Consider the following 24,400-nt stretch of genomic DNA (forward strand, 5'->3'; position numbering starts at 1 on the left):
TGAGGGTATCTCTAGCAAAACAAGAATTGGTTTATCGAAATCTGTCTACCCGCTGCATCAGTTGTTATCATCCTTGTCCTTAGGCTTCCTGAACCTTTCCCTTTTGATTTTATTTCCCAGTTCGAGAATCACAACAAACCACCTTGTTGCAAAATGTAAGTCCCCTTGTGCTCCCAGCAAATCACATCGGCCGTTGAGCTATCCTGCAATCAAGACCTGACAATCGAAACCTTGAGGTCGTCCCCATTGATCAAATTGAAACAGCATTAGGGATTTCCTTATCTCAAGAGAGGATAGGATACTCAGCAAGTACATTCTATTCTGCATTGGCTAGATGGAGTCGTAGCAATGCGATTTCAGACACGTCAACAAGTTCCACAAGGGGTTATAAAAGGAGGTTGAGACTCATTTGAGGCATTCTTGGCATTTGATATTTTACTGAACCCCAGTTGTGGAGTTGAGCAGATTTCTACTGCCCTAGGATGAAAAGCGTAAGGTGGAGATTGAGTTTGGAAGTGCAAAGCAAATTGCAAAGGTGGATTCAAACAAAGCTCACATTTGGGATGACAAGAGTTTGGAGCAAACTGATTTGTCCATACAAAAATTACAAAGATTTGCAGGTAACACATTTGTACATGATTTACAGGAAAATTACTAATTTGTGTGCAAGAGGGAGACACATCAAAAATTTCAGTGTTGTGTGTGTAGTGAAAAGAGCCAAATAAAAATTATATTATAATTTATGCTGAGTATTTTCCCTAGCTGCAACATATTAAAGTCCCCAAGTGAGTCATACATATCAAAAAGGGGTGAGTTCATGTATAACATAAGGCAATCAAGTCTCCTTTTTACCCAATACAGCCTATTAAAGGGATTCCAAGTCAGTGCAGCTTCTTAAGAAGCAATTGCAGCACTAAAAATCCTATCGTTCACTTCATTATAGGTGCCACACTATTGCAAGTTGTGCGTCCTTGGTCTCCTTGAGTTGTGCAGCGCAGCGCTTGGGTTTGTGACATGGCTTAACTGCCTTTTGTGGATTCTACAAGTCTAGTGGTTGTATCGGGCATTAACAGGTCAAGCTTTTGGTGCAACGGCAACCACACTTGTAACAAGTGGTATCAAAGCTTGGTCACAGGTTCAAACCCTTCACTTGCACTGGGGGGGATTGCTGCAAGGTGTGCACCCTTGGTCTCCTTGTGTTGTGTAGCGCAGCGCTTGGGTTTGTGATATGGCTTAACCGCCTCCTATGGATTCTATAAGTCTAGTGTGGTTGTATCGGGCATTATCAAGTCGATCTTTTCGTGCAACGGCAACCACACTTGTAACACATACATCCTCAAGGAAGGACAAAAGTATGACATGACTACTGATTGGGAATGCCAAGCATTTGTCAGTTGAGGTTAGCAATTAAAATAATGATTTTTTATTTATTTTTTATTAGAACCAGCAGTTCTGCTAGGAGATTCTGAGTGTAATGGGTTACAACGGCTATTCATATATTTATCATTTGATAACCAGTGCATACATCATTCATAGATTTTTCTAAAGTATTGTTGCTCTCAGCAGGTTATATTATTCATTTTCTATTGTTTCCGGTTCTTTTGAATGTTTGCCAACTGTTTGATAAAATGCCTTAGTTATTCCATTAACGCTGTTAAAGGTTTAAGTTCAATAAATAATCTAGAATTTCAGATAAAGCAGTTCTAAGTGATTATAACTTAGATGTTTTTCATAATCGCTTGTATACAAAATATTGGACAAAATGTCTGCAAGATAAAATCAGTAATATTGCGAGTTTGGAACAAAAATTTCTTTGTAGGGTTATTACAATTTTGCTTCACTAAAGTTTCATAGGTCAGTGTAAGTCATCTAATCACTCCCTCTCTATTTGCCTTCTGGGTGATAGTGTCCTACATTTTAATAAGAAACATTCATGTCCTCCCTTGTTTTGATAGCTAGAGTGGAAAATTCCATCATGTTTATCCAAGCTCATTAACCCTTATGATGCTTTGTGGTTTCACTAACTTGGGAGATTTCTTCTTCACACAAGAAGCCACAGCATCCATATTTGATGGTTGTATTTTCACCATCTTTTTTTTTTCTTATTCACTATTTGCTAAACACATTTTGTAGCTGTTGTTGCCATGTATCACTAAGTCAGATCGTTGTTGATGTGTAATGATTTCTCCTTCTATTTAGATGTCAACACATAATAACCCTTTAGTGATAGCAGATTTACATAAGAGTTTATGCTCTAAACCTTTCAATTGTTTGAAACATCAGTAGAATTTTTTTGCAAGGACTATTCAGATTAGACCTGGAATCAAGCAACGCTTCCTGGATCCCAAGTGGCCCCTATTGAGGATTCCTCATAGCATTGACAACTAATATAAATCATCACATCAAGAACTAACAGTTAACTTGATGTAAATAGCACCAGAAAGATTTTCTTCTAAGGACTTGATTTAATCAGCCTTTATCAGAGTACCCCTACCCAAAGTTCCTTCATTGTTCTTCTTGGGACCTTGGAGGGGGAAGGGGGTGAATTATCTTTTTTTTTTTCCTTTTAGTTGAGGAGATTCATAAATTTGTATTGCATTCTTCAATTCTCTCCTTCACTCATTCCTTGGTACAGGGGAGCAAATATTTGGTTCTCTTTTTATTTCAAAATTATCAGATAAACACTCATCATTGGTGATTGAGAGATAAGTCATGTGAAGAGCACACAATTATATAGAGATTGGGGGGAGGGTCAAAGGAGCAAGGGAGGGAGACAGAAGTAGAACACATGATTTACATGGAAACCCTTATGGTAGAAAACCACGGCAAAATATTGCTTTATATATAGGAATCTCTTAAAATCATAGTAGGCACCAACCTGTAATATACACCCTTGTTTTGTTTGGTTTTATTTTCTGTTTTGAGTTGTTTTAGAGAAGTAGACACGGATGCAGAGAAGGGTATTGCAATAAACTTATTTGCAGCAAATAAGTAGACAACTCTTCAAAAATACAATATTTAAAAATTTACCCACAACCAGAAATAATACAAATTTATTTTCAGAACTAGAAAATACAATATATCATGAAAATATGAACAAGAACCTAACTCATCAGCATACAGGTACCCACTAAATACTCCCCCTGTCTCTATCACTCCCCCTTACTGTATCTCTCCACCTTTGACATCAATGGCAATGGGAAGAACACTTCCTCTTGACATCAACGGCATCATTCTCCTTTTCCTTATAGGTCTTCCTTGCTGTAAATCTCCCTCTTTCTATAACTCTGTAAAATTGTACCTTTCTTTGATGTGGACTTGATAGGAATTCGCCATCACCTTCTATTTCAACTACCACCCTCTCCCTCATAGTATTCCTAAGAAAAGCATTAATACTTTTTTTCCATGCTTCCCTACACAACCTAGGGACGCGTCCCCGGGCTAAAATCCCCCGTCCCCCTGCCGTCCCCAAAATTGCAAAATTTGTGTGAAACGTCCCAGAAACTCGGGGACAGCAGTTATTCTCAAAGGGGACGTCCCGCCGTCCCCTAACCATCCCAGGGATGGCCAGCCGTCCCCATTTTCCCAACACATTTAGAAAAAAAAGACTCAAATGCTCAAAAAAAACATTTTTTAATATTATTACAGGTCTGTAAAACTGGATTTTTACTAATATGATGGGTAAATATGTCTGAATCACTTCCAAAAAGCACTAAGAAATAATGAGCAGCAGCCTAGTACTAAATTTCACAAAAACTTAGAACTCGGTAGTGCGTAAAAGAGTGGTTGCAGGTCTGCAATAGTGGACTTTTCACAATTATGAAAGGTAAACAGGTCTGAATCATAGCCAAAAGCACTCAGAGTTGCAAGTCATAATAGAAATGGAAAACTATCAAAATATCCTCCAAACAGAAAGAAACAATGAGCTACATGCAAACAAGTGTTGGCATATTGACAATGTATTTCAATTATGAATGCATATTGGGTATTGACAATGAATTCTGAATTATGAATGCATATTGAGCATTGACAATGAATTTTGAACACAAATGTGGTATGTTAAGGTTCTATAATGTACATATACCTGCTTTATCCATGTTTTCGTACGAATATAATGTATATATACATGCTTTATCCATTTTTCATATGAACATTTAAAATTTCCCTATATATTTTAAATTTTCCCTATATTTTATATAGCCACCCCCCAGCCGTCCCCAAAATTGGCAAAAAACTTTGCCATCCTGGAAACTCATCCCATCGTCCCAAAAACTCAGGGTAACATAGATGCTTCCAAATTGACAATATTGTCTTCTAAGTAGAGTTCCGTGACTAGCCATGACTCGCCAAAACTCGGCGAGTCACGGACCGAGTGACCCTCAGCGAGTCTTGGGTGGCTCGGACTTGGCAAGGCTGACCCGACTCGCTCTAGGCAAAAATCACTAGAAAATTGGTTTTTTTGCCGAGTTCTGCCGATTTTTTGCCGAGTCCTATTGATTTTTTGCCGAGTCCCGAGTCGGGTCAGCCTTGCCGAGTCCGCGCCGAGTCCGAATCTCGTTTCTTTGCTTCTAAGCCTTTGCTTTCTTTACTTTGTTTTTCCAGATTCATCATTCATTGCGGTTAGCTCAAACAAGAATTGCTTCAGCTAATGAGGCCACCGAATCCTTGTCAATATCTAAAAAACTTATGAGACAAAATGCTTCAGAAAAAAAAAAGTCCAGTTGATCAAATACTGATACATCAGTCATCTGAACCATAGTTTTAGACATTCCTGAGCTTTAAATATGTAAACCAATTGTTCAGAGATGATAGGTTTCTGCTTTTCTATTTTCAGTTCTATGTTCTTCAACTTATTTTCTGTTTCATCTGCAAATCTCTTCAACATCTCATACTCTTTCCTTCCCTAGTCATAACACAAACAGTCTGCTATCTTCATGTATTCACTGGGTGAACACTACTACTATCAGATGTTTCCAAGTTGAAGCCACATTCAATGTCATTATAAATGACTGTTATGCATAACATGGACTCCTATCATCTGCAAACTGCCATCACATCTTTCAACTCTGACTTTCATACTTGTCTCTTTTCTTATGACTGTGCCCTTTGACACTTCTAATTCTCTGAAAATCCTTTGAAGATGATAAACCTTAGCATCTGATACAAACACCTCAGATAGTTACTCTTGGAAATTTGCTGGTCTCAATATAGGTCTGCAGTAAAATATAATAAAGGATAGGCTGCTATTGTGAATGCTAAGACATAGTTACTAAATATTTTGCTGCCAAGTACCTGCTATTATGAGAACCACTTGCAAAATGAACAAATTTGCCACTGATATTTACTGTGCATGAAAGAATTTGATATTGTTCTATTGAAACAAGTTCTGGAATGAATGATTGCTGCTGAGAACTCCAAATTTGCATTCTTCTGGTTGCTGATAATAGAAAAATTATGTTTTCAAGCTTAAAGCTGCACCCTATGTTTGCATTCCATGCAAGAGAACAACGAAGGAGCTCAAACAGGAAGGTAATAGGTACAATATCTTTGTCCAGAGGGGGCAACTTAACCATGCGCTCCACCTCCATCTTCATCACACAGCTTTTGTCCTTTATCATGTTTAAACAGTGAAAGTCCACCCTATCAAATATAGGCCTGTCAGTCTACAAAAACAATGCCCTGCAGATGAACTTCTCATGAATGCCTTTTCTTCTGATTGTCTTATTATCTGCCAGGTGACTGGTGCATGCAGCTACAGACGGTGGCAATCTCCTTCCTTCTGCATCTTTTTAGTTTCCCAAAGCATTCTGAATACTAATTCAATATAGTCTACTGCAGTCTTGTGTTCCAAGAAGGAAGCAAGCAAAAACCCTATGGTCTTTTCGTCCCTCAAAATATCCTTGAGTATAAACTCCATCACATATTTTCAGTTTTAGCATCAACTAAGTAGGAGGCCCTTTCAAATACTCACTCCTTATTTGACCTCCTTATTCTCTTATATTCTGGGAGACTTCAGCCTTTGATTTATCTTCCTCATGGACCTGAAAGATAGTGCAATTATTAGGTACCCCTAACTTCATACTTCTCCTTATGATCCTAGTGATACCTCTTGAGCATGAAACACAAGCATTGATTTCTCCTCATTTTATTTTTCTGGCTCTTGCTTTTTTCCCAGATTTTTGTAGGTTATTTATTTTGTTTAGGAAGAGCATTGTAATGTCCCCTTCTCACCAGTGATCACTCCTGGTGGAAAGATAGACTATTCAGGAAGCCCGTAGGCTATTTTGAGCAAAATTAGGGTTTCCATCTTCTGGGAGGTTTTTGGGTAAACAGTTGTTGGAAACTGGTTTTTTGGGGTTTTCAGAAACCTTCGCAATGATGGTACATGCGTAGCAATCAGTGGAGTTTGGCATACGTAATATTTTTAGTAAGTGAGAGCGAGGACAGTTTATTTTTCAAGTTTTTTGAGAGCTTCGCAGTAGTGTGACATGCATCTCCATCTGATCACTTTTGGCGGTCTTACTATTTTTAGTAAGTGATAGTTGCATCCCGATTTGTGCTCTAACGGAGTTTGGAGACACTTACTATTTTTAGGGTTTCAGGTTGAGCCAGTGCAGCACAGGTTATTTTTAGCAGTCCAACTTGGCATGATGATCCAGTGATTTAGTTCTATTTTTAGTCAGTAGATTGGATTCAGCTTCTCCAACTTGATTATATGATCAAATGGACTTAGTCATTATTTAATTAAATGACTTAATTTATTTCTACTTTATTGGGGCGTCCATCTTAAAATATTTTATTAAAGATTTTAATCTTTTAAAATGTGTAAACATGTGCTTATGTTGGCATCCCTTTTTGAGAAAATATTTGGCTATAATTAAAGTCAAATAATATTTTGTCTTGGGCGTCCAAAATGACATTTCATTTCATTTCACTTGGACGAGGAATTTGAATTTGAATTTGAGGGGTTTCTTATCTATAAATATAGGGCTCTATTCCTCATTTTCGGCATCAAATGTTTATGCAACGAAGTGCTGCCGGATTATTTCCAATTAACTGCTTCGAGGGTGAATACCTCCTAGCCTTTTTCAGTCTTCGTGTTTGAAAATATAACTCCTAGCTGTGTTCACAGGGCATTCTCATTTCAAAGGGTGTATTGAGATCTATTGATTGACTTCTCAGATTTTTGTGGGTAGGAGCTCATTGGGAAGCTTTTCCCTGGGCATCTCATCTCCTAACCTCAGGTGTTGTTTGGTTGTGAGCTTGATTTTTGGGAGCAAATCGTCCCTATGGCTGGCCATACATTTTGTGGGAGCTGAATGCATTGTAAGGAGGGGTTTCTGGGTGACATTGGGGTTTTTTGGCTGGAGTCTCGATGAATATTCAGTGTTCCTTTGGTTGCCTATACATTGGAGCTGCTTGGGATGGATATTGGTGAGCTTTGGATGCCCGGAGAATTTCATGGTTGTTGATCTAGAGGCGAACAGCCTGCTGTTCACACACAGCAGCAATTTAGTATCATTGGTTTATGCTCTTTCATACTTGTTTCTCTCATTCCAATCGATACTCAAGCTTTCTATTGGTTATACTTGATAGTAGCTCACTTTTCATCCTCTAATCACGTTATGATGTTCCATGTAATGTTGTTTGGTGGTACTTACCACTAACAGCAAACCTCATTTTGATTAGTTCCCTAATACCCACTGTATAAGTGGAAGAGGCTGGTTTACCGCCTAGCATAGTTATTTTATCTTTCCAGCATTTTGTTTTCAGCTAATAATGTATTGCTCCCACTGCATAAGTGGTTGAGTCTTCTTTGGTTTGTAATTCCCCCACTGAATAAGTGGACATGGCAGGTTATACTGCCAAGTTTGTGTTTAATTTTCAGTATTTTTTATCCCGCTGTAAAAGTGGAAGTGGCTTGTCCAACCGCCAACATGTAATGCTTTCAATGTTTCATCTTTGCTAGCACTAATGGGAGAAATTGTTGTCTTGAAATTGGGAAAAAACTAAGGGGGTACATTTCACGCATCCACTTTCTTATTTTGTCTAGGTGGTTTCATAAAAACACTTCTATAAAACTAGGAAATATGACCAAGATTGTTGCATTTATAACATATGACATCATAATCCACTAAATGAGCACAAGAATCGTAATTCCTACTTGAGAACCCATCAAAACTTTTATTCCAACCAAACTTTCTTGCATGTTTTCTACAATCTTGCTTGACGAGCGAAATGGTTACATGAAAAACAATAACCATAGAAAGGGTGTTGGAACCTAGGTGAGGAAAGGACTTTCTGAAATTGTTCTTGTCACCTTTTGGAGGAGTGCTTTCATTTTGTGAGACTTGATTTTCTTTGGGACATACACTAGCTACGTCTCGTTTATGGAGAGCGAGAAGAGACACCACCTCTAGCCTCTATATCCATCAGCAATTTTGAAACTCAATCGACAATTTTCTCTGTTTGATGCTTGGTATTTCTTTTTCCCTTACTTCCTTTTCTTTTTGCCATGTGTACTTCCAAATTCTACCTTCTAGTGGTTAGGCTATCTCCAAAGGAGCCCACTTTGATACCAATTGAAGAGCACCAATTATACTAAGAGGAGAAGGGAGGTGAATCAATATAGCACAATGATTTACTTTTTCAACTTAATACCAAAGGCATATCAATTGCACAATATCAACAACATAAGATGCAACAATTACACAACACAAGAAGAAGACATATATGGAAACACTTATAGGAGGAAACCACGGCAAAATATCGCTTTATATATAGAAATCTCTTACAATCTTTGTAGACACCAACCAAGAATAGACACCAAGACCCTCTTATAAACTTTGTGAGCACCAACCCAAAACTTTTTCAATGAATGATATGTCTTCACAAGATCTGAATGCCACTATACTTTCCCTCACAATTCTGATCACAAATCTGACTTTGAATGGTATATGTCTTTCCTTCACAAGTCTGAGTTCTTCTTACGAATCTGATTCAAACATTGCAATGAATTCACTCCCAATTCTACCTCCACGAGCATTTTTTGCGTTAAGTTCTGTTCAAATTTCACTTACAGATCTGCTCTTAAACTATTCATCATATATTCCTCTCTTCACAACATTTAACACTTTTATTCATATATCTGATATAGATCTGAATTACTCTTCATGCATTGCTGCTCTCAATCTTCTTTTTTCTGCTCTAATTCATATGGTATAGCATTAAGGAACTTGTCTCCTTCATCTCTTACCTTACTTAAATACCCCATGTCATGCCCCGTCCTTGATAATCATATATTTTCCTAATCAAGGAATATAACCTAAATATAGCAATTAAAATATAGTTAATTTTTTATTTATTAATTTAATATTTAATTTGAATATTCATTATGTGCAAATAAAATAAATATAACAATTACTATTAACTAATTAATATTTTATAATGATTAAATAATTAAAATTTATTAATGAATGTTTGTTTGATATTATTATTAATTAATTAATATTTATTAAATGATGATATTCATGAAATGTTTTAATGAAATAAATTAATAATATCAAAAAAACATGGGTCACTTATCTCCTAAGGGTCCCACGTAATCCTAAAGGTCAGCCCCCTTTGAATAGTGGTGACTCTTCCTTGAGCCACCACCCTCCCTTACTCCTATAAAGCATCGAGAGTGGGGGTAGAAAGAAAAAATAATAATAATAAGAGAAAAGCACGATCTGACCTGAGGATTATCATCAAACATTTAAGACAAGAATCCACTCAAAAGGAAAAATGGGATAGCTATCAGGCCCTTGGTAAAAACCTACAGCAAACAATTCAGAAGCATAAAGTCTGCAGTAGGATAGCCAAGAGAAGGAGACAGGATTTATGTTCAGGAGCATAATAAAGAAATAAACTATTTGGTCTAATGTTCCCAACCCTAGATGAAGAGAATTTATGTTTAATCATCTCTTATTAGAAGAAATATAATATGAATTATATACATTTCAATGGCTACCTAACCTATTGCAGGATCTTAATCAGGTATGCTTCTTTGTTTGATTATTGTTTTAAATGGAAATAGAAGTTTAGGGCAAAAATTTAGGGTTTTACTAAATGGGGACATTACACCCCATCATACCTTTTCTTTGAAAGGAGGAGACTCATTCATAAAGGAGTTGGCATTATTTAAAATCTTTTAACATGTGTTAAATCATACAAAAAAGGTGCCGAATTGGAAAGAAGTCAGCTAGCATTTTGGTCACATATTAAATTTAGCTTTTACCTAGAGTGCTTTAATGTGTGGTCGGCCAGAAAAGCATATATTTGTCTTACAAGAAGTCAGCCCACATATACCCACAATTTTATATACATATGTTCTTTTTCTTTCATGACTTCATATTGCAGTTTAGTCATACCCATATTAATTCTAAATAGATTCTTCTTGACAAGCTTACTCTAAGGTTCTTCCTTGAGTATATTCATTGTAATATTTGAGTATTCATATGTGATATTGAGTAGCAGTAAACTGCATCTTCATTTATCAGTTATATGGATTGCCTTCATATTTTAGTCAGTCTCTTGGCATCTTTCCTTCACATATATGTGATTCCCATACCAAATATTATAGTCTGATATAGGTTATCTTGATCCATTTGACATCAATGACAACATTTCCAACATCATGCTATGAATGGATTCTTGCAAAAGAGGGAGAAAATGTGAAGATGATGTTTTTTGGCTATGGACAAACTCATCCTATAAGTTTGATTGTTGACAAATTTATCATAATGAGAGGAGTCTGCAACTGAAATTTTTTACCACAAATGAATTCATCCTATATAAGACAAAAAACATAACTATAGACTCATCCAAGGAGATGAAGGAGTTCTCCTTCCATCTCTTTGCATGGAAGATATTCTATTTCCTCTTGGCCAACTCATGTACTCATTCTATAGTATAAAAACATCCATTGGAATATGCAATAATAAAATTCTTCCTTCTTGGGAATTCAAGGATTAGAGGACTAGAATGCACTTATGAGAATTACATTTCAGTCATGCTCATATTAGGGTTATTGGAAATTAAAGGTAAAAGTCTATTGCCATGTTTCTTGAGGATTGCGTAATTACATGTAGGCATGTAAGAGTTCACTAAATTGAGTGCAAGCATAGTTACTCAACTCCCATAGTTACCTGGCAAGTCTTACAAATCTTGAATAAAGCAAGCCTAAATGAGCCTAGTATACCCATTTCAAAGACTTGATGATATTGTGCAATTCTAACCATGTCTAGGCCAATTTTTTCAAAAATTCATACTTTTTGTAAAATATTTTGATGTTGCTTTTCTAAATCTCTCAAACCTGTCCTGAGTCCTTGTCAAAAGTCAACTTGCAGAGTCTGTGCCAAGTTCAAGTTTGGTAACAATGGGTGCAAATGAGAGAATGCTAGAAGAGGTGTCACTAGAGGCTTTTGAAGGGAGCAAGCTTGTACAAACCTATTTTGATGGTGGATTCTTTTGCTGAAATTTTTTGCACATTGGGTTTCTCCAAGATAAATCTCTTGACTTATCTTTTGCTTGTGCTGTTCTCAATTACTTGTTTATGCCATGTTTCTACAACTTGCTAACAAATAAGACAAACGGATACGGGTAATATGAATATACTTATCTCTATTGATGTAAGTTTTCCATCTTCAATTAATCAATAAAACTAGAGGGCATACATTCATATCTATACAAGGTTTATATAAATGCCTCTTCCAATGGACTATCATTAGGATTTACAAATAACATATTTCAATGAATTTCATCTTCATGACACCGATTCACCTGTATAACATGGCAACATGAAAGTAATAGATAACAGCATGTATGTTGAAGAATATTATAACTAAACTATCGCATAAAATTGGAAGGTGTTAGGTTTTAAATGTCTCCACAATAATAGGTTCCGAAGGTAATTTTCAAAAGCAATACAGTGCTGAAACCTTTTGAGGATATATTTTCTTACTTTCAACAGACATTCAAAGGTTTCTTCATAATAAACAAAGTCTTTACTTCAGCACTTTAATGACTACCCAGCCAAACTAATGGTAGCATGCAGCCTTAACAAACTAGCAACATAAAAGAATGACTTCTTCTTTCATTTGTCATTCTTATAGTTTGCAAATTTGAGAAAAAAAGGTTTTTCACCATGTACTGCAGGGACACGTTGCAACTCTTCCACCATACTCTCGCCTCCTATGCTATTTCCTCTTCAAATATTGTATCTAGAATATTGGGAGACCTTCTTGGTATCAAGGATTTTGAGAGTGATTGTAGGCTTGCCAGTACCGAGCATGATAAGGAAACAAAAAATGCCACTGCTCATGGCTGATGTTTTTACTGTTGAAAAACCCAGAAGCACACTGCTTGCTTCTTAAGGATCTATAAAATTTTGCAAACAAAAAACCAAACCCATGAGAACGCATCAAGATTGGAATTTATGAAATCAATGCATGCCATGTATGATAACAAAAACTTCTAAAACTCAGTGCACATACATGCCAATTTTCAAAAAGATTTATCATGGATATATTTTTGACAAGCTCTCAATTCTCTTTAATAACTTGATCTTAAATAGTTCTTGGACTCACAAGTACAATGACCCTCAATGACATTAAATTGACCCAAATATTTACTCAAACATACGTAATGATAGACTCCAAAAAAAATTTATAACATATGTACCAAAAATGCTAATTATACATATCACCAATTAAAGCAAAGCCAAAAAACTATATATTTAAACAAAAAAAATAGACATGACCAGGTTGAAAACAAAAAACAAAAAATTTATAAATGAAAGGTGTGCAGAGTCGATCAAAATTGCATGCATCAGACCTTTTTGAATTGGCGATCCCCAAAGGCACGAGATACTTCAAGGCGACCTTGGAGACGACCATTTGGTCCAACATATCCACCAGCCTGAGTTAACATTAGCATGGTAAATTAATAGACAATTGCTAATTAGTAATTTCAGTGGCTTTCATTTCAAGCTACAAGAAAACAGAAAAGATTTCATTTTACTGAAAGTGGTGCAGTATTCTCTTTCAGTTGACTTAACTTTGTTGTATGCCACATTTCTGAAAATTAAAAAACAACAATCTTTATACTCCACTAAATCCTTGGAGCTTTAAAATACACCTGGATGCTACCTAGGTGATTTCCCTGGCAAGTACACATTTACAAAGGATCTCAACCTAGATTATGACCATTTGCCTATTCAATCTGACAAAAAAAGGTAGGGTGGTTCATTCATGTATCTCCAGCACCAAAGATTTATAGTTTGGAAAGAAGTTTAATGGCAACAATTGGCCATGATCTCACGAAATTAATTGCTAAGAGATTTAAAAGCTATCTAAGATGGCAAGCATGCATTCATTATGACAAATAATATGGATGGTCAAGGATGGTAGGTCAATATTCTTGGAATGTTGTTGCAGTCAGATTGTCCATTTAGTCTGTCACAATCACAGAAAGGTTATAGATTTGAAATGTGGATTCCTTGAAGATGTGATGTCATCCACAGTCTAAATGTTTATCTTGGATGCCAATAAAAGTATGGTAACAGACATTTCTTGAAGACAGTTGACTTGCTCAAGCTCTAGAAGTTAATCATTGTGTAAACTCCTAAAAGCTCCAAAATTTCTACTTATTCCGCTCAGATTTTAAATGAACAAGGGAGCCAATGGCACAGTAGATAGACTGAATAAAATGATTTTTACTTGGTCACAGTTCAACCAATCTTATAAACACTCAAGTAAATATGAAGATGTTAGGAGTACACCTTGTGATGTCCTAGGTCTAGGAACAATTATTTAATATTTGTAATATTGTAAATAATGTGTCATTCCATAGTCGGCACTCTCCATCATGTGTCATTGATATTATGATGGCTGTGATAAGTCATTGGGTAGGGGGTTAGTAGGTGGACTTGACTAGCATTATTGATAATGCCTTGTTGCAATCAATGGTAATCATTCTTATGTGGGAATCTATCTACCACCCAATGGAGTGTCTTAATTCTTGAATGTTAGGGAAGTTAAGGGCAAAACAAAATTTGTTCTTTCAGGGAGAACTCCAAAACAAAAATATTTGTTTAAGACAATGTATCTGTTTCTGCATGCAAGCCAGGATTCCTCCAAATTCATGACATCACCATCCATTCTGTTATGCACAGGAGCATCTCTTGTGGATTGATCCATTGAACAGCGATGTTGAGCTTAAATTTTTGAGATAAATATACAAAGACAGTTTGAAGGTCTATGTTAATCTCTAATGATGATCTGCTTGATACAACTAATTCAAGTGGCTTCACACGAAAGGTAAGTGACTATAATGCACTATTTATGGTCATGTTTGAGGTTTTGAATCTGAGAAAAAAATTAGTCTCTTTATAATTATGTATTTTGTTTAAACATGATTATGTGGATATGATTTGGTGAGAATACTTTTGGGACAATGTAATAACTTTTATAATTCATAGTTACATTAACTAGCTACCACTCATGTCCACATGTGGTGGTGATATTCTATTTTGTCAAATCCAGAAAAGAAGGTCAAATATTCTCTGTTGCACAAAAATATCATGCTTGCCGATTAGTAATGATATATGATAGTTGGTGAATATGATTGTTTATTTGTCAGAAATTCAGTGGTATGAAGTTTCATCAATCTAGCATGCGTTCTTGAAAAAGGATTCATTTTTTTATTAAGAAACCCTGCAGTGCAAATAGGTTGAAATAATTACATATAAATACAGGATTGAAGTACACTATAGAATCTTTCTTGGCCTCCTAGAAACTTGTCACTTGTACCAATGTGATAAAAATACAACAGTATATAAGAGAATTAACTGAGCACCATTATTAGTAGAATAATCTTATTAAACACATATTCTCCTACTACAAAAGCATGCATGCTTTCTTGAACTTTGAACTTTGAACAATCTAACATACATTCTCGAAACAGCCTTCATTGTGTTTATTAAGAAAACCTACAGTGTAAATAGGTTGAAAAAACTACATATAAATACGGAATAAAACTACACAATACAAACTCTCTTGGCCTCCTTGAAACTTGTAACAATCTGAAAAAAATACATGAGCAATATAAAAGAAAATTAGCAGAGTAACATTATAAAAAGAATAATCTTCTTAAATGCATCTTCTCCTGCTACAAAATCACCACACTTGAACTGAGATGAAAACATACAAAGTAGTTTGCCTTTTTATTTTTTATGATTGGTTGTGCACAGTGAATTAATGAACTGTTTGACACATACGCACACATGCGCACACGCACACACACGCACACACGCCATAGCTAAAATCGTCAAAAAACAAGAACAAAATAAAGACATTTTAAACATCCTCAACTTATAAAAAGGTCAGTGGGATTTAGCAACAATAATAGCAGTAGAAAGAGTTAAAAGAACATATTCAACCTAAGATACCAAAAAGGTGATTACCATAAAGAATGTCGACCCTAGAATAAAAGTATACGTGCTAGACTAAATAATTGCACAGTATAAAGCTTATCAAAAGAAACCACAATGTCCAGATTAAGGGTAAAATCTCATAATCCTATCAGACTAAAAAGGGATAATAGTGGTCCTGTTTCCAGAGAAAGATGTCTTATCTCCTTTGTTTAAGAAGAGTTGGATTAAAAAAGAACAAAAGACAGAAATGATATTAATTTCCACGGATGACCAAAAATATGTCAATGAAACTCAAGAGAACGGTAGTTTACAACATAAAGAGCTAGGAAGGGAAACCTATAAGGTCCACACAAAGGGCAAGAACAAAAGCCATGTTTACCAATTTAATTGAAAGGATATATAGCAATGAAATCCATCATTATCAATCCATTTGTCAGGATAATTAATAACCAGTATAAGCACTGCCACATTGTCTTTTCCACCCAACCTCCTAGATTTATTACTTGGTTTCTGTGTTAGGTGATAAGATCTCAAAATACTAACCAGTAAAATCAAAATGTACATCAAAAGGATAAAATTTGCATTCAAGAAGTATATTGGGAAGAATCATAAATAGCGTGCCCAATTTTGAAGCAATCTGATATCTTGGAACATGCCATCTCAAGAACATCGAAGTAAAATATGCCACTAGTAACTGTCTGGGAAATTTGAAACAGACTTGCCAACCTTTACAAAATTGAGAACTAGTATGATCAGGGCCAATTGTTGGTTGTGCCCCTATGTACAAGAATATGGAAAATTTGCTCCCGTAACATTACGCATATTTGGTATACACTTATAAATAATAGAAATTTTACTTATTTATTTGTTCTTTAAGAATATTCAAAAGAAATAACATAATTCTTTCAATAAATTTCATGTATAAGATCTCATATCATTTAAATATGTATTTAAAAGATGGTTTAGCTATGTTTGGATCCCAGTGAAGTCCCGCCAATCAAATATATGAAACTGGAAATATGCTTTACAAATGATTTCAAGGTAATATGCAGGAAAAATTCCATCTTTGATTATGTGCCCAAACATATCGCAATTTTTAATTAATAGTGTCATCGCTGTCATGTAATCCTAGGCAATAAAATCTTTATATTACAATTTCCATGAAGAATGATGCCTTCATTGTTCATCACATTATGGGGATAATTGAACCATCTAGAATTTTCATTGAAGTTGGACTCTGCTTTGTTTTCTATAAAGGAAAAACTATGTTTAATTATAATAATAGGATTGCAATAAACCTTTGATCCATGGCCTTGGGGCAGCTATGTACTCCAAGATATAACATATGCATTTAAATGGAAGCACTCCTAACCAATGCAGCAAAAATATTTGAAGGGAAAAATTGGCAGACCAATAATATATGATTTTTTCAAAAACTGGAAAAAGAAAATAGGGAAATCTTTGGATTTTCAAGTAACATAGAATAATGCAAAATATGAGAAAAACCTACTATTATTTAAATTTTAGGCATTTTAATAGCATAGAGATATAGAGAGCAAACAAAATGAGAGTTTAATCCATGAATTATGAAAAATAGTTTTTTTTCATTTAAGTTCGTATTGTAGAAAGTGTTACACAATGCATAATACATAGTACATAAACGATAACTAGATACTAAACTATGTTACACAAATTTTTCGAGATAGGGTTAGCAAGTGGTGAGGAGATGTGTTTCGGGGACAATTTGTTTTTTGGCGAGGAAGTGGGGGGCGGAGGAAGTTTTTAGGAGATGACAAGGGACAACTATTTAATGATAGGAAAAGTTTAAACTATAAGAAATTTCAAATATTCATATGATAACATTGAAAAGGAATTCATCATATACATTATAGGACCTTAACACCTAACATTGGAGTTGAATTGAGATTTCACAAGTCAACAAACAAATTTAAAAAAATTAATAGTAGTAATTGTCAATGTGCATATAAATTATCATAAAATTATAACAAAATGTCCAAAGGTTGTAAAATTCAACTACAAAATGACAAAAAAAATAGAAACCATGTCGCTGCCCCCTAACCAACATTTGCTAACTCTACATCAAAATCGAAGTTTCACTGCCACTATGAGGGAATATTTCATCCAACAAAACCCCAACCAAAAGTAAAAACCAATCCCTTATGTGTCTTCTTCTCATCAACCTATGTGCCATCTTTAGGATCAGCATCCCTGCGGACAGCTAGATCCCAACAATACTTGCGAACCTATTGACCCTAAAGTGGCAAGGCACACTATACGCAACCACCAACTTCTTCAATCAAGATAACCTTATTCTTCTTGATTGGCTATATGAACTTGTAAGCAAGCCGATCATGGGATCCGAGGACAACTACCTAGGCACACTCCCTATTGCATTCCAAAGTGGGGTCAAGGTAGAGACCTTCCCACCAAGCCCAAATTAAGGCCTCTTGAGACCACATAAACCTTTAAGGCATTAGCCATTTTTTCCTAATTGTATTGATTTTAGGTAAACGATGTCACATACGGGACACATCACCAAGATACATAGGATTGAACAAAAAAGAAAAGTTGTGAATGAACAAAAAGAATTATTTTATTTATTTTGCAAAAAAGAATTATTTTTTGGTCAAATAAGTTGATGTGTTGATGCTACTTGTGTTATCAACTCTCCTCGACCGCCTCATAAACTCGACTTATTCTATAACCCATTCTATGTGCCACACTAAGATTATTGTGTAGTGCATTGATCTTGACATTGATTTGTTTCAATTGTGAAATTCTTGATCACAACTAGAAATAATGCAAAGTATGATGACTCTAGACTAGAGGGAGCATTTTTCTTTATATATTACGCATCCTTTGTGTCGTATGCATATGACTATGTTAGTGAATTGATCACCCACCCACCTTTGGTATATTGATATGGTGCACCTCACACTTTGACATATCAAACTTGGTGGAAAATTGCATTACATCATATCTTGAACCACATTAAAAAATATATATGGTAAAATTGCACTCCAACATTAATCTCTTATTCTCAAGACCATCATGTAGAAGAATACTTCATCAAACCCTGTATGATGCTATAAAGTATAAACCAAAGAAGCATTACTCTGCAAAAGATCGCAATTGTACCCGATTGATCGTTGATCGCAGGCCTAGCCGATCAATTCCCTGAAATATCGTGTTTTAATGGGTCAACGCGATCAACGATTTTATTGCGTGTAATTGTGTAAAAATCACCAAAAATGCAAGCGATTAATTGGGTGAAAATCACCAGTGTGGGCAAAATAACCCGCGAAAACCCTAAAAGCCACAAAAAGTAAAAAAACAGGTGAAAAAAATTTATAAATAATGATGCCTGCAAGCATGGAGAAGCAAGAAGGGCTTCAAAGGCAAAATTTGGTTGACGCGAGGAAGAAGAGCCATTCTCTCGACAGGAGCCATTGACGGGAGGAAGAAGAGCCACTGACGGGAGCCAACACCCAGGTCGCATGCCATTGCCAACACACCCAAGTCGCATGCCAATGCCAACAAGTCGCACGCCATTGACGGGAACAACCAAAGGCAAGAAAAACACAGGTATTTTACAAAAATTTGTCTTTTATCTTGCGTATTAGGTATTAAAACCAACATAATTTTTTGTATAGTTTTTCTTGTGTACTATAGGTATTAAACCATAAGCAATCAACAATTATATGTAGTGATGATTTGGCAGCGACGAGGTCAAAAAAAACATGGCTTGAAGTCGATCCATGTGACACTGACCAAATTTTCTATCAACACAAATATCTGCCACTTCCAATAATTTTCCACGAAGAAATCTCTGTCAAAACATGTTTCTTTGCACACCATCTAAGAAATTTCACCGTTCAATCTTGAATTCAGAAGCTTACGACAGACAAAAAGATATTTCAATCTCTCCTGCCCTGTTCAAATTTTTAGAAATGGGGGAATCTTAATCTGTCCTTATGTGCTTGATGAATTGTCATTGGATTATATTTTAAAAATAACTATTTGAATTGACAATGGGAGTTTGAGAAGATCCAAATGGCAGGGCTATATTAGTAGAGGGACAAGCATTTCAAAATACCCAATTCTCTATTGATAGAGGAAAGGAAGTAATCCTTAGGGTTCTGTGAAGATAACTGTTTAAATCCCAAGGCAGCTTCTGCAATCTGTAAATGTAGTTGTGGAATCCAAGATCTTCAGTGTTAAGCCCATTAGTGAGTTCAATCCATTCCCCCACTGCCACGGAGTTCACCTTTGAGAAACCCTCAAGCACCCTGTTTCTCATATTGTCCTCTGTGTTTGCTTCAACACTGGCTTTGCTCATCTAGCCAAGAATGGAAGATCATCCAAAAACCTTCCTCCTGGTAGTTTAGGGTGGCCTATAATTCATAGTACATCACTGTATAATTTTTTTATAGAATTGTAAGATAGAAAACAATTCATAAGTAAAGGCCAATTCCCAATGATTAACATACATCACTATGCATTATAATGTCTTAAATCAGATTATTAAAACGGAATTTTTTCCAATCTACCACTTGCATACTCAAACGGATTTTTTTCCAATCTGCCACTTGCATACTCAAACGGAATACCCTTCTTCTCACATATCTGTCCAAGAAGACCTCCAATCCATCCATTCTAGCCATATATCAAAAATTTCCTTGTTTTGGTTTTTTGTGATGTTGATTTCTATGGAATCTCTATGTAGTAGATTTGACATGAAGTAGTAGTAGCTGAAAATTTTCTAGGTTCTACATATACTTTTGAAATTTCAATTTTGCTAGGTTTCTATCATATCTTTAGTTGTTGTAAACATGATATTCAATTACATTAACAGTTCCAATTTCCCATGTCAATTAAATTCAAATGCAATTATTGTACACAAGCCCAACTCTAGATCCCTCAAAAGTTAAAGACTGAGTGTAATGTTTTTGCAGAACTGATTATTGATCACAATGCCAAATCAAAAAGACTTTGCGTGGACACATTGCACAACAGTTCCCGGTAAAACGAAGGTCAAGTGCAATTGGTGTCTAGAAGATATCAGTGGTGGAATTTATCATTTCAAATGGCATTTGTCAAAAAAAGGAGGAAATAACACCGAGATATGCAAAAGATGCCCTGCAGATGTCTCGTATCAGGCAAAGCAGTCTCTTGAAGGGATTCCTGAGAGTAAGGCCAAAAAGGCGAGAATTGGGGTTGAACAAAGTTCTAGTTCTAAAGATGCCAGGAGGAACCGTTAGGGTGAGGATGGTGAAGATGGGGGTTTCAAGGAATCTGATTCAACACCTAATTCTATAGCACATGGACCAAACACAGGTGGAAGAAACATTAATACTTTCTTCCAACCTCGTACTACACCAGGATCACAAACCACTTTGGAGAGTACAAGATGGAAGAAAAATGTCACTAAACAAGCAAAGAAGGCAATTGGTAATTTTGGTACTCCTCTCACTTCGCATTCCATGCTTCTAGAAATCCATATTGGCAACCAATGGTAGATGTTATTGCAGCTGTAAGTCTTGGGTTTCAAGCAGTGTTCCACGGAAACGCGTTTCCCCCTCCCAAGCCCAAGTCCCCCCGTCCCCAAAACCCGTCCCCGAAGCCCGTCCCCGTGTCCCCCCGTCTCCCCGTCCCCATCCCCGCTGACCGTGGAACACTGGTTTCAAGCCCCATCTTATGAGTCATGGAGGGTTGGCATGCTCAAAGATGTAATACGGAATGTTGTAGATGTTGTTAAAGAGGATCAGTTACAGTGAGCTATTACTGGTTGCAGCATTATGTCTTATGGTTTGACAGATAGAAGGAACCAAACTCTCAACAGATAGAAAGAACCGAACTCTCATTAACTTCCTTGTCTCTTGTGAGAGTAGCATTGTTTTTTTGAAAACTATGGATACATCTAATATAATGAAATCCACAACTGCATTGTTTGAGATGTATGACATGGTAGTTATGGATGTAGGGCCACAAAATGTGGTTCAATTTATCACAGACAATGATGTTGCTTGTGTTGTTGCAGAAAGACTTCTAACAAATAAATACCCTTCTATGTTTTTTACACCATGTGCAACACATTGCCTTGATCTAACCCTAGAGGACATTGGAAAAATTGAATGGGTTAAGGAGGCATTTCAGAAGGTTCACAAGGTTACCAAATTTATTTATAATCACATGAAGATTTTGGCTACAATGCACTCTTTCACAGGAGGCAGGGAGCTAGTTCGACCATGGGTGACAAGATTTGCAACACACTTCCTTGCATTGCAGAAACTATGTGAGCAAAAAAGTAATTTGAGGCGAGCGTTTGTTTCATCTAAGTGGATGCAGTCTAGCTTCACAAATCAAACAAATGGCATAGCAGTGGTAGAGTACATGTATCCTACTAGTTTTTGGGAATCGATTGAACAAATTGTAGAATTTTCAGAGCCTCTAGTAAAAGTCTTGAGACTAGTGGATGGGGAAAAACCCCCCATGGGATATGTGTATGAGCCAATGGATGGGCCAAGGAGGTGATAAAGAGTAAGCTGGGAAATAGCAAGGAGAGGTATATGCCATTGTCGGACATAATTGATAGGAGATGGGATAGACAAATGCACACTCCTCTCCATGTTATGGGATACTCATTCAAACCTTTGTTATTCTACAAGACTGCATACATGGATATTGATGCTGAGATCAAACAAGGCTTCTACAAGTGCACGGACAAAATGTTTCCAAACTTGGATAAATTTAATGCAGCTATTGTAGAGTTGGAAGCGTACAAGCTGGCTAAGGGTTTTCTCTCTTCTAGGGCTGCCATACAAAGTACAAAGACCATCCAACCAGGTAGACTCTATAAACTTTTGACAATCTCTTTATTTTGCCAACATGCTCATTAAGTTTGTTAAGATTTTAAGATATTCTTAGTCTTACAATATCATCTCAATATAATGTGTTTTTCAGCTCAATGGTGGGCTTCTTTTGGAGACGAATTACCAAATTTAAGTTGGATGGCGATGCGCATTTTGAGCCAAACATGCAGCTCATCAACTTGTGAGCGTAATTGGAGTGTTTTTTAACACATACATTTCAAGAAACGCAACCGCCTATCACAAAAAGGGATGAATGACTTGGTATTTGTTCACCACAACCTCCGCTTGAAGATAAAGAAAGCTCAAGGTGAGAATATTAATATATAGTTGCAGTAGTTGAAATTGTATTCACAATTCATTGTGTTTCTCACTTGTAAGGTAAAGACTAATTTCTACATGGGCAAAATCGGAAACTATTGAGGAAGACTCGTGAATTGACCTCAATGAGATAGATCTTGAGTCTGAGTTGATTGTTGTTGTTGATGATGATGATGATACTCCACTTGAGCCTGAAGATTTTGATCTCATGAGGGAAGCTAGCTGGAATCGTGAATGGATTGAACGAGCTAAGAGAGGCTCTCACCCGGGAGCTTCATCATTAGAGCCTCCTGACCTCTAGCATGTCTCTAGCATGTCATTTTCTATAGTTGATTTTTTGGAATTTTGTACTTAGTTTACAGGTTGACTTTGTACAAAGTCACAAACTATATTGTAATCAACATTTTGACATCTATCACCATCTAGATATTATTTATGTTGTGGTATGTTTTTGTGCAGTGTAATCAGCGATATGAATATAAACAATAAAAATCTATTTTCTACAATTCATGTGTACAATATCTCTATGCTATGGAAATGCCCTTAATAATTAAAAAAAAGTAGTTTTTTATTGTTTTCTACAATTTTTTATGTATTTTTGTAAATCCGATTTTTTCACAGAATCTTATACTTTTGTTTTGCCGATTAATTCCCCAAACAATTAATGCTTCTTTGCTATAAACATAGAAGACTGAGTTCAGTTATTTAACAAGCTCTTGACCATAATTATGATCAGAGATTTTGGCAATAAATTTGAACAATCACTTAGTATTTACTGCACATGAGCAGTTTAATCAAGTTACTGACAAAAGGTATACAGTTAAACACCATGCTACATGTCAGTACAGCTCTGAAATTAAAATATTCATCTACAAAAGCACTGAAGACAGATAAATGCTAAACACAGAAAATCAAAGTCTATCATACCATTTCTTAAACCATAAAACAAAAATTGCAGTAAAGACTTGAGCACTTGTCACATTCAATTTTACTTTGCAATAGAATTAAAACCTACTACATATCTTCTTTACCACACAAAACAAAAGGATTTTCAGAAAAATAACCCTTTGTCCAATCAAAAAAAAAAAGAATCTTTAGAACCACCATGTCTAAACAATATTGTCTTACCTTCTGAATCCTTGCACGCTCTTGAGGATAGATTGCTTTATGTTCCCTTGTTACTACAATAGCTTTCAAAGGACTACTTAATTCTTTTAGATTTTTTTCATCTTCATTATGAATAGTTGACCTAGCAAGTACAGCTTTTGCATCTCCAATGTTAGCAATAAAAACCTACATCAAGAGGTAAAATCAACACATCAGTAAATGTGAAAACACATGAATACATACAGAATGACAATGTCTAGTGGTCAATGACTATATCGCAAGCTTGGATGTTAAGTACATATATCCATATTTAATACTATATCAAGAATTGGGATAGCCAATTAATGTACCAATAAGGACACAAATTAATCAATAAAGAGTATACAATTCATTGCCATATTATATTCTTACTAGATCAAAATAAAGTTAATCCAATAGATGTCTAATTTTGAGAACAAAATAACCATGTTGAACCTTTTAGTAAAATTCCCATGTATAGAGTAAAAAAGATCACACTGAGCAGCAATATTCGGCCATATATAATTTTGACACATTCTTTAGGATTAGAGTGACATTTTCAATCCCCGCTGTCCAACAGACTCTAAAT

The 24,400-nt window shown here is 35.7% G+C and overlaps 1 protein-coding gene across 8 annotated transcripts in view; it reads right to left on the reverse strand.

Moving 5' to 3' along the window:
- The window catches only part of LOC131051056 (probable protein phosphatase 2C 8), a 187,917-nt gene that overhangs the window by 62,940 nt on the left and 100,577 nt on the right, over positions 1–24,400 (reverse strand). For 6 of the 8 annotated variants that reach the window (XR_009107069.2, XR_009107068.2, XM_057985405.2 and 3 more), the window contains 2 exons: positions 23,815–23,979; positions 12,877–12,960 (listed from right to left, as the gene is read on the reverse strand). Coding sequence is in view for 5 of the 8 variants with exons in the window: in XM_057985405.2 (XP_057841388.2) it covers positions 12,877–12,960; positions 23,815–23,979 (249 nt within the window). In the remaining 3 variants the exon portion in view is untranslated. The remainder of the gene's footprint in view (positions 1–12,876; positions 12,961–23,814; positions 23,980–24,400) is intronic. The other 2 variants (XR_009107071.2, XM_057985406.2) reach the window with 1 other exon arrangement.

The sequence above is a fragment of the Cryptomeria japonica genome, chromosome 6, assembly GCF_030272615.1.
Source record: "Cryptomeria japonica chromosome 6, Sugi_1.0, whole genome shotgun sequence".
In the NCBI taxonomy this organism is placed as follows: domain Eukaryota; kingdom Viridiplantae; phylum Streptophyta; class Pinopsida; order Cupressales; family Cupressaceae; genus Cryptomeria; species Cryptomeria japonica.